The sequence below is a fragment of the Fundulus heteroclitus genome, chromosome 1 (assembly GCF_011125445.2).
Source record: "Fundulus heteroclitus isolate FHET01 chromosome 1, MU-UCD_Fhet_4.1, whole genome shotgun sequence".
NCBI classification, from domain to species: domain Eukaryota; kingdom Metazoa; phylum Chordata; class Actinopteri; order Cyprinodontiformes; family Fundulidae; genus Fundulus; species Fundulus heteroclitus.
The window spans coordinates 2,816,058-2,827,971 of NC_046361.1; the positions used below are offsets into that span (position 1 = coordinate 2,816,058).

Consider the following 11,914-nt stretch of genomic DNA (forward strand, 5'->3'; position numbering starts at 1 on the left):
CTTTGAAACAACTCAGGGGACATTTTAGGATAGTTGCTATCTTTCAGAACTCATTGAAGTGAAACCCTTAAATTTTAAGTGGACGGTTGTGTTTTCCTGCACATAACTACCGTCTGTGTTCTCATGACAGACGCTCAAAGAACGGCTGACATGGGATCAGTGTTGCATCCTCTCAACCTTGAACTTAGCTGCGTGATCGCCTGCCGGGGAGAGGCCATGTAGGTTTCTGAGGGCAAAAACGGATTGGAGCGAGGACCCAAAGACGGAGAGTTAATTTACTCCTTCAGCACGTAATGTGTGTTCTGACCTATCGTGACTTTAGATTAATTAGAAATTCAGGGTGATGGGTACTCCACCCCACACACACCTCTAGCCTTAGGGTGGTCGTGTGTGTTTCTAAGGATTAGACAGGAGCCTTGTCTTGTTTCATAGCAAGTACATACATGTATGCATGCACCCACACACACACACACACACACACACACACACACACACTGCTCTGTTCTGTTATCTGTTGACACATGGGGGGTGATTGCACCAGGTTCCTTTGAAGACAGAATGATTTCTTTGCATTACCTTCTGTCAGATTTGCAGTGCAGCGCCCTCTAGTGGGCATCAAGGCAAGCTGTTGGAAAAGATTTAACCGGGAAAGGATTGTGGCTGAATGGTAACTTTAAGCAAAGATACTGTAGTTTCACTGCATTCCAGCACAGCAGTAGATTGTGATGTTAAGGCTACACAGAGGGCCTCATTTAGACAAGATTAAACGTTGAGTCTATAGGGAATTCTGATGCAGACCTATATAAAGGCGGTCTCAGCCTTAGAATAAAAAAAGTCTGTAAATCATGCAAACATTCCTGAAAGCTTCAGCTTTTGATTCTTAAAGGCAGCTTCCTTTAATTCAGTCTGAATGAACCAACCGAAGCCTTTTTTCACAGTTGTGATATTACTATAATAATATCAGTGTGGGAAAAAATAGTAGTTATAATAATTTAACATCTTCATATTTGTGCTGTAATGGCTTTTTGAATCAACACAGATTTTTTTTTATCGAAAACGTTGCTGATTATTTAACCTGTTAAAAGGCTGGCTACAGGCAGCTCATTTACATAAAGGCAAAATGTGAGATGTTTGGTAACAAGAACAGATTATTTGAGGCACAGGAGTTTAATCGGTGTTTGTTAAAACGTATTTTCACAATGCCGCAGCAGTAAAACCTGACTGGCTCACATGACGAGTTCTGAACATGTAAGCTATTTGCAGAAGTGTGCGATTGTGTAGCCGTGTTACCCGGCGCGACGGTCTCCTCTCTTCGTACACTTGTCTGTGACGGCTGAAACGGCTCCAAGTTTGGACTTGTAATAAAGCTCCAAATGTTCAGGTTCGGCCCATTTCAGCCTATATTGCTCGTTCAGACGTCAGTAAAATGTGTTTTGCCGCCATGTTGTTCACTGATCTGTGTGCTTGTTGTGTTTGCTGTCCTCCGACAGGACAGTAAAGATGCTGAAGAGTATTTCCCACTCACCGCCAGCCATAGCTGTTGGGACTGGGTGAGGGGTAGAGAAGCCAAGAGAGCGGAGGAGTGACTGAGCTACAGCCGTCAGGTGGGAGACCTACAGACAGGCTTCTGACCAACAGGTAAGGTTTGGGCTTCATTGGAACCTTCTTTTTGCCAATGGTGGTGACTTTTAGATTGTCCTTTTTCATCTCACCACAGAATTTGTTTGACCTCAGTGTTTCAGCCGGACACCAGACACAACCTTTGACCTGCCAGTCACCTTTTGCTCCCCGTCCCCCCACCCACCCCCCTCCCCCACGACAACCTTCCAACGTTGAGCTTGCGAGGCAGGGGAGCCGCGCGTGACTTTCATGGCAGCGGCACTCTAGGGCTGCCATGGCAGCTGCTGCCGCCGATGCCTCACACTGTATTACCGCACTGACGCCGGAGGAAGAGGGACGCCGCACTGCCGCCAAGCTGTTCGGGAGCGCCGCCCCGCTGCCGCGGACGGAGAGAGAGCGAGACAGGGGGAAAGAGAGGGAAGAGGACGGAGAGAAAGTCGGACGAGCAAGTGGGAACGAGTGTCTGGTGTGCGGGGCCCTGTTCGTCTCGCAGGAGAAGCTGCGGCTCCACGCCTTGAGTCACACAGGCGAGAAGCCTTTCCGCTGCTCGCAGCCGCACTGTCCCAAGGCCTTCAGCTCCAAGTACAAACTCTTCAGGTATCGCTCACGTTTCCTCCTTCATCTACAGCTTCAGATCATGTGACTGGAGCCTCCGATTGAAACCATTCGTAGGTTGCGGTTTGAACCTTGAAAAGGTGTAAGTTAAATAGAGACATAGGTCTATTCATATGACTCAAACGTTTCCGCGTTTCGTCACATTATATGCTCACATTATAAGCAGTAAAACTCTTCAGTGGGGTTCACTGCTAACAAGTGTTGCAAGGATTTTCACTCTGATAGCCCTAAATACAAATCCGTACGTTAAACAATCTTAAAAGTCGCCTAAGTAACAAGTGAAGTCTACCTGTATAGATCCAGCTGTTCTTGGAAGACAGCAGAGGTTTGTTGGAGAATGTTAGAGAACAAACAGCATCATGAACATCATAGAACACATCAGAGGTCAGGGAACATGTTCAGGAGAGGGTTTCAAGTATGGTTGGGTAATAAAACCATACCCCAAGCTTAGGACATATAGAAAAATTTTCTGCTCAGCCCATCATCTGAAAATGGAAGGAGTCTGGAGGAGCAGCAATCCTACCAAGACATATCCAGCGACCTAAAGCTGCTGGCCGGCCATAGAGAACATCAGTGAGAGAAGCAGCTCATTATTAGTTGGTATGAATCCATCTGTGCATCTGAGCACATTGTGAAAGCAAAGAGGACAACCACTTTTTTATTTTAGCTCATGAAACATATCATTGAAAGAAGTCATTCTTATTTTGCAAGGACTGTCTAACCCTTCCCAGTCCAGAGTTGAAATACATAAAACATATTTCTGTCAAAGTTCTGAACCAAGTTTTAAACACATCAGCATCCTCGGACATTGGTAGTCTCGTGAAGCGGCCAAACTACTTCCAAAACCTTCTTCCGGTTTTGGCTTTCAAGGGCTGTGACAGGTGGTGTTCGTAAGACTGGAACGTTTTTTTCACTTTGTCTCAATCTTTGCAGGCATATGGCCACACACTCTCCACAGAAGACCCATCAGTGTTCGTTCTGTGAGAAAATGTTCCACCGCAAAGACCACCTGAAGAACCACCTGCAGACCCACGACCCCAACAAAGAGGCCTTCAAGTGTGAGGAGTGTGGAAAGCACTACAACACCAAGCTGGGATACAAGCGCCATGTGGCCATGCACTCTGCGACCGCCGGGGACTTGACCTGCAAAGTGTGCATGCAGAGTTACGAGAGCACGCCTGTTCTGCTGGAGCACCTGAAGAGCCACTCGGGGAAGTCCTCGGGTGGGGCCAAGGAGAAAAAGCACCCTTGCGACCACTGCGACCGACGCTTCTACACGCGGAAAGATGTGAGACGGCACATGGTGGTCCACACGGGGCGGAAAGACTTTCTGTGCCAGTACTGTGCCCAGCGCTTTGGCAGGAAGGACCACCTGACGCGGCACGTGAAGAAGAGCCACTCGCAGGAGCTGCTGAAGATTAAGACGGAGCCTCCGGATATGTTGGGCATTTTGACAACGGGGTCTCCACCGTGCTCGGTCAAGGAGGAACTCAGCCCCATGATGTGCGGCATGGGACCCAACAAAGACCCCATGATGGGGAAATCCTTCCCCAGCGGGGCGCCCTTTCCCATGAGCATGTACAACCCTCACCATCTCCAGGCCATGTCTAATTCTGGCGTGGGTCCTCCACACCCTTCCCTGATGCCCAATTCCTTGTCTGCAGCTATGGGCATGGGCTGTCATATGGAATCCCCGGCATCCATTCACCCACACTCCCATCACCACCACCATCACCACCACCATCATCATCACCATTCCCCTCCGACCCCCCCGCACCACCAGCCCGCGGCTCCCCAGCAGCAGCACCAGCCCCAGCCTGCGCCCAAATACCAGCTGGGATCTACCTCATACCTGCTGGACAAGCCCTTGAAAGTAGAGATGGAGAGTTTCCTCATGGATCTGCAGAGTGGTTTACCAGGCCCACTACCCTCTGTAGAGCCCCATGCTGCTGCCTCACCCCCCAAGGACGGATTGGTGCCCACTTCGGGCCTAGCCGATGAACTTTGCGGGGATCCCCTCCTGTCCAAGAGCCCTGCAGTGATAGCTGAGTCTCTATGTGCTGCTAACATGGACTTCTCCCACCTGCTGGGTTTCCTGCCCCTCAACCTTCCTCCCTACAGTGCCCCCATGAGCACAGGAGGACTGGTTATGGGCTACACCTCATCTGTGACCTCCTCCACGTCCTCCTCTTCCTCCTCATCTCTGCACGCTGCCGAGCCCCACGCCGCCGCAGTCGCCGCCGTCTCCACGGCACCTCTTACCTCTTTGCAACCGCAACCTCAGGAGCAGCAGAGCTCCAGCGGGGGTCTCAGCCTTGGATCCCTGCACCCCCTTCCACCAGTGTTCAGCTCCAGCCTTAGCACCACCACGTTGCCTCGCTTTCACCAGGCCTTTCAGTGACAGGGGCGGCGCGTTCCCTGCCAACGTGGCCGACCACACCAGCACAAGCTCAGCTTGGATGTTTCAGGTCGTCGCTCTGAACAAGGCCTGATGGAAAAGTTGGAGAATTAAGAGTAAAAGTAAACGCAGAAATGAACACTTGGAAGCCTTAAATGAAAGTGCGCACAAAAGCTTTTGATTGAGCCTTAAAAGGAAGTTAAACCCCTTTGAGCGGAGAAAAAAAAAGGAAAATGTAAGAAAAGAATTGAAGCAGCTTTTATTTGGGCTTTTCTTTCCTTATCCTATAGATATAACAGTGTATTAACCCATTATTTTTTGTTTGTTTTTCATTTACTTCCCCGTTTATCTTCCCTTTTTTAGTAGAATAGAGGGCAGGATCAGTAGGCCTAAAGGCGTGGTACTGCATACTTAAAGTAATAATATAAAAAGAACAAAAAAACAAAGATGATTTTAGTGGAGATTATCTGTCTTGTTGTGACCCAGAAAAAATATAGTTTGAAGTGGAAATTTTGTTTTACTTTACTCCCCCTTCCCCAAATGTAAGAACATGGTAGAATGTGTCATATCTTGAGTGTTTGAACCACCCACGCCGATACCCTGTAGTGTCATGATTCATTTGGAGAGGAGAGAGCTCAGTGGGGGAACAAAGGGATGAACCAGCATTTCTTCTTCGGGTCGACGTAGCCAGAGCCTCAAAACAACGACAGCCTCCAAAAAAAGTGCTCTTTATATAATTAAACAAACAAAAAAATAACATAAGAATCCCTGTTCTCTTGGAGAGTTAGGCAAGGCCGCTTTAGTCTCCCACCGTGTCATTCGAAAACCCCCTTGCTACAGGCAAGCAAACGTAACAGATGAATATGAAACGAAAAGCTTTACCGCAGCTTTCTTTTGTAGTTTCTCAAGAAAAGCACTTTTTAGTTTAACCGAGGGCACTTCTCCTCTCGTGCTGCCGTACGAAGGCCACTTTGTGCCGGCTCGGTGACTCACAAAGAGCTCTGTGAAAATCCGTTTACTCACAAGTTGACACGTACGGTTTACAAAACTGAGTGTGAACTTTAAACCAGGAGAATGACTTTCCCCCTGCCCTCTAAGGTCTGTACGTACTCCGCAACAATCACCGCGCGGATCCTTCGCTCCAGGTGGCGGGAGTTAGTTCCGGGCCAACTGGGTTCCATACCGGTGAGAAACCGGGGTGCAGGGTTCCCAGGACGGGGGATGGCGAGACGACGGGCTTTCTGCTTTAAACGCGGTCGCTTCACTTCGACTCGTTGGTGTCGACAACGAGCTGCGAGGAGCCCCAAACCGGGGCTTGCAGGGAAGAACGACTAGGAAAGTCGGATTTCTCTAGGAATCCGACTTTCCTAGAGAAAGTCGGATTTCTCTAGGAGAGAAATCCGACTTTCTGGATTGTTGCGGAGTACAGACAGGTTGGCGTTCCAGCACCTGGCTCTGGCCGCGCTCCTCCTCTGTGCTCCACCGGGAGCACGGCTCTCTTTCCTTCACGCGTCGCCTCCCCCGGAGTTGCCTTTAAAAGTTTCCGATTATCAGTTTACTAGCGGAAGTTTCTTAGCTGCCTTAATGTTTTCTAAAGTGTCTATATTTTGGGGGAAGTCCTCCAAACTCATCTGTTAGGCAGTCTTTTAAAAAGATGCATCATCACGGTAAACGATGAACCCTGAGATATGTGAATGGAGAAAAAGAACAAAGGCAGATGAGTAAAAAAAAAATGTGTTCAAGAATGTTATTGCAGTGTACGAAATATCTCAAAAATAAATATGGAAATGTGTATTTTAGGTAGATGTATTAAAACTAAGTGCTGATGTTTTTGATGTCTTGCAGGTTTACATTTTTTTTTTGTATCTTGCATTTTCTGATCAAGAAAAAGATGAAGTCTTTTCTTTGTCCCTCAAGCTTTCTCTGTCGTTCCCGACCTTGACGTGCCCTTGGGTCGGTCAGGAAGAATCCAAACGTTGGATGGGAAATATTGGTAGGAGGCTGTTAGTGGCGTAGTGATCAGCTAGGATCTGAGCTAGCCGTAGATGGTGTTCTGGGGATGCTGACATGGATGGCCTTCACGTACTTCAAACCGTAGGTCTTGGAGTTCTAATCTAAAACCAAGATCCTATAAAAAAAACCTTAGTCCAAAGTTAACTTAAAGCCTAAAGATCCAATAAGGAAGCTTGTCATTTTAGATTTAGTCGACTCTGCTGGAAGTCTCCTATAGTGTGGTCACTGTGGCTCCTTTGATTGAGATGTGTTTAAAAAGACTAGCAGGTGGAAATTCCCTCTAAATGTTCACATAACAGTCACCCTGATTTCAGCACCATGTGACGCTGGTCACATTTTCTTGTTATAACAGCTATTACCTCTTGTATGGGGCTATTGCTTGCTGTATAGAGCTTTTATTTACCATACAAGCCTGTTACTTACTATGTATTATGCTTTTTCTTAGCATACAGGCCTGTTACTATCCATGTGGTATTATTGCTTTCCATGAAGGTTATTTTCAACCATACAGGGATATTGCTTACAGTATGGAGCTTTTCCTTACCATACAGGGCTATTGCCATCTGTATTGTTTTCCCCCGCTACCATTTAGGGGTTTGTTTTCTGGTCTTACCGTGCAGGTCTATCTGCTCATCAGACAGAACTTTTTCTTACCCTTTTGGCCTATTACAACCCATATTGATTCTTTTTCTTACCATATTAACTCTGTGTGGGAGTGCTTACCATACAAATCTGTTTTTGTTTGGTTTTAGTTACACTACTGCCCCTTATTTTACCTGAGAAGACATTTTTTGACAATATGAAGGGAACTTTCCTGGCTTTTCTGCAGTAAGCTGTTGTAAAAAGGCGAAACACATGAAGGTAAAGATGATTTTTTTTTTTTTTTAGATATATTGTATTAATACTTAAGACTCTAGACATGAAGTTGCCACAGTGGCCACACTATTGAGGAATGCCCCACGTCTGAACAAAGAGCATCCTTTGTTCTGTTCCAGAAATGGCAGAGAAATCTGAATGTTCATCTCACTCCTTTTTGAAATAGCTTATATCCTTCATAAATATTGTTACAATTTATCATCATTTCACACCAGCTCTCTTTATGTATGGTAACGTGAGGGCATCAGGTGAGGCCCATCTGAGGAAAAAAAAGCAAAACCCAAAACCAGAGCACATAAACTATGAAGCTGAACCCCATATTGCTGCTTTAGCCACGGCTGGTGATGTGACGACTGTAGACCACTAGAACATTTCAGAAGTGTCTTTTTTTTTTCTGCAACACAGACAGTGAGCCCAACCAACAAAGTGTTCGTCTGCCCCACCACTTCGTTACTCCTCTCCTCCTCCTTTTGTAGCTGCTTTGTAGAGTAAAAGGGTCTGAAAACACGGCGACTCCAGGAGAACAGTCACCCAACAACCGCCTGCGCTTTGACATTCAAAGCAACAGGAGGGTACTAAGAGACTGACTGCGCAACTTGGGGTATTGCTTATAGTTATGTTTTGATTTATTTTTTTTGTCATGATATGTTATTTTCTGTTTGCTTAAAACAGGACCTCGAAAGAAACAACACAACACATCACCTCATTTTTATTTGTTTATTTTCTTACCAAAACCTTGGGAGAAGAAACTACATCTTTGCACAAACAGCTTATTAAGAAACTACTTCCGATGTTTTTTTTTTTTTTTTATATACTGTAGGAAAAGGAACGCTGACGACGGGCAGCTGGTGGCCTTAGGAAAGCTAATTCTGAATGAGCAATGGTGTCTAAAAGCTCAAAACTACACAGCTTGGCCTTGTTGTTAAAGTTCTACTCTTTTATTCCAATTGTCAATCTAAAATTACAGAACTTTAACTGTGACTAATGTCAAAATTAAAGTTCTAATATTAAATTGTTACTATTGTTATGACGGATCAAAAGTTCTAGCTGTCGGCACCTTCCTTAGAAGTTCTATTTTAAATTGAAGGCAAGATTAAAATTTCATTTTTTTTTTTTCTTTGTGGGAGTTTTAAGACTTTTTAAAGAAAAACTCTTCTGGTTTAAGCCCAATTTGTAGCAGTCCCATTGAGCATTTATACGTTTGGAACGAATTTTCCTTCAGTCTTTGAATGACAGAACAAAAAGCTTTTAGTGTGCATTAAGTTTGTCCTCCCTGGGTTTCTGTGAGCTAATCTGAATTCTAGCACTTTCAACTTTAAAAAAAGAGTATTTTTTTTTTCTTCTAAAGTTTCAGCTTATATGTTCATATGTTTTTAATTTTGTATTGATCCTGTATATGTATGTGCCAGTAGTTTGACGTTTAAACTTTATCAGGATTTGTGTATTTCTCTCCTCCAAAAAGAATAACAGTATTTTTGATATACGTTTCACTAATATCCTTCTGCAGCAGAGCCCCCCCCCTTCTCTCTCCTGTTTTTACCCAATCAGCCTTGCTTTCTCTTTCAAAAGTGTATCTAGTCAAACTGCAGCCAAGCATTTGAAGTAAACAGCAGCAGCATGTCTGGTCGTCAGAGGCGGTGATAAACATGGCCGTCGCTCGGGATCGCAGCGCTGGGATCGCGTTTTTATTCCAACGAAAACTAAACTCTGAGCCACTCCTGCAATAAAAGCACCTACGGTCTTCATCACAGAGCCTGCGAATCTAAAGCTCGTTAAGGAGTCAGAACGGTGCTGTTCAGGTGTAATAGCTGCAGCTTCAATCTGGGGAATTATCTGACCTGATGACACACATATGGCTGAATCTGACTGCCTTTCAGGGTACTTGGACTCATTATTAACAACATGCCAGTTGGACTTTTCTCATGGATGGAAGATAAAAAGGGTTTATTGACCAGATTTGGAGTAATGTTCTACATCTGGAAGGAAAAAGATTTAGGAGTAGAAACCAAAGCCTTTAGAAGGACGTTAGAAATCTGGACATATTCACACTTACATTTCAGAAGCAGTGTTTGGTGAGCAGGGGAAAGTGTTAAAGATCCAAGAATTTACAAAAAAAAAAAAATGCAAATAATGCTCATTGGTACTTTTAATGAATTAAAATCCCCAAAGCATTTTTATCACTGAAGTTGAGCCAAATAGAAATATAGAAAATATAAATGAAAGAGCTGTTGGTATAGTAATAAGACAAAGTCAAAGTGGTCGACTTTTAAAAAACTTCTATTGTTTTTTTTTTGGGGGGGGGGGGTTTGGGGGGGGGGGCTTCGCTTTAATCAAAACTAGATAAGTCTTTCAGTAGGGAGAAAATAGAATTTGATAATTCGTTGATAATTCAGGAAGTTGGGAAGAGTTTAATGTGAATTATTCTGTAGATGATGATTATAGAGATACAAAAATAAATCTCTTTGAGAATATAGAAGACCTAACAAGTCAAAGTGAACATCTATGATGCAGAAGTGTTTTAGGTAAATATTATTTTTTTCCCATAAAGGAAAAAAATGTAATTATCATTCCTCAAGAGAAGTATTTTGATCATTGGACGGCCATGGTGTCATTATTTCACTTAAATTTCCCACTTATTCAGTGTTGATAGAGCCTCTGTTGCTTGCGTTGAAGGAAGCTACCGCTAAATTGAGAACTATGAAGCACCGACCTCTGACAGAGACGCTGCGTCGCTCCTCAGCTTGGCTGGAGCGCCAATACCTCAGCCTGCACCTACTAGGGATGCACTTATCCTCCCCCTTTCCTCCTTACTAGTAGGTGCAGTACAGACATTTTAAGGGAATTTTCTCCATCGTCGTAAACCTGAGAAATGCTGATTCGATTTGAATGATCTTTTTTTCTTTCTCACCCTCTATTGTTTTTGGCTTTAGTACGAAACCGGGTGGTGTCTGGTGCAGGCATCATCCATATGTAGATTTATATATTTCTAGCTAAATGTAAGTCGTGCATTCCATCCTCTTTGTGTATCTCGTTAAGTGAAAAAGCCCATTTTTATTTTTTTACAAGCAACTACAGCCACCTTTGGAAGAAACGGAAAAGGTGAACAATACCAGGCTAAACAGGCTCTCTCACACTATGTTTTCTAGCATGGAGTTTATTGACTACAGGGAGAGTTCAAGAAATGATTGCATCAGAAGTCTTCCTTTGTTTAAAAAACATAACATATCTCTCATGTAATCAGTTGCTGCAGTTTCCTAGCGACAGATGTATATTGGTTGATCCAAAGAGATGAACACAACAGCAGAACTATTGACTTATTGTACAGTACAGTGTATCTTTGACTTCTCATGTGTTATGTTAAATAATTAAAAGACAAACCGGTGGTTTCATACCCTATCTGCATTCCTGTGTTTATTGTGGAAACTACCTTAGACCAGCCAAGGTAACCAATGAAACCCACAGAAATGCCGTCTTACCTTTGGCGTTTTGCAGGTTTGTGTGCAGTTTTCAAATGGATGCCTTATGCTGCATTCAGACCGAACAAATTCTGAGTGTCAAGAGTATCTGGTTTAAATGCAAAGTCTATGGTGTACGCGCCTCTAGGCACTTCGATATATGGAAAGCCAAACGTGCCACAAAATGCCCCTTTACCACGCGTCTGGTTAAAAAGTGACACAAAAAACAGCATGTTACAAGTCAGGGCAGCGTAAAATACATTGAAAACCCTATTACCACAGCGCTAATGCGCCGATTTGAGAGCACCAGCTAAACGCCGGGGGAAAAAAATTAAGTTTTTTTAGGGTCTTTGAACGCTTATAAACAGCTTTCAAGGCGGCGTTCAATGAGCAAAATAATAAACGTCATTTTCATTGCTTCTGACATTTATTATGCCGTATTAAACGCCAATTTCTCAAATTAAACAGGGTCCTGCCCACACTTCTCTTATCCAATTAATTTAAACTCCAGCCACCGAATAAGAGAAGTAGAAATACAGACATCACTAATTCATAACAGATCAACTTTGCTGGAAAGAGATCTGATGTTTTTCTGAAGGATTTTATAAATTCTGCAGCACTCTGTGTCAGTGTTTACTTCTTAAATCATCTAAATATTCATTTTAATGTATTTAAAATCAACAGCAGAGAAAGAAAATACACAAAAACTGTCATATACAAGTGAAGAAAGCTGTAAAACTTTTATCCACTGCATGGCATGGGAGCTTGTCCACAGAAACTATTTTTTTTAGATTCGGTGGTTATGGAAAACAAGTCTGAACGCAGGAGATAGGCACCAGCACCCCTCAGGACCCCACCAGGGAGAAGCGTGACGGAAAATGGATGGATGGATGGAAAATAAATGTTGTATGCTTTGTTTACTGTTATTTTTCTGTGC

At 43.9% G+C, this 11,914-nt stretch overlaps 1 protein-coding gene across 2 annotated transcripts in view; it reads left to right on the top strand.

The window, feature by feature from the left end:
* Positions 1-5,379, top strand: part of plagl2 (pleiomorphic adenoma gene-like 2) — a 60,568-nt gene extending 55,189 nt beyond the window's left edge. Inside the window, exons 2-4 of one of the 2 annotated variants that reach the window (XM_021324055.2) lie at positions 1,491-1,638; positions 1,718-2,217; positions 3,169-5,379. In XM_021324055.2, the coding sequence (XP_021179730.1) occupies positions 1,895-2,217; positions 3,169-4,636 (1,791 nt within the window). In that variant the 5' untranslated portion in view covers positions 1,491-1,638; positions 1,718-1,894 and the 3' untranslated portion in view covers positions 4,637-5,379. The remainder of the gene's footprint in view (positions 1-1,490; positions 1,639-1,717; positions 2,218-3,168) is intronic. The other variant, XM_012877534.3, reaches the window with a different exon arrangement.
* Positions 5,380-11,914: the final 6,535 nt, after the last annotated feature.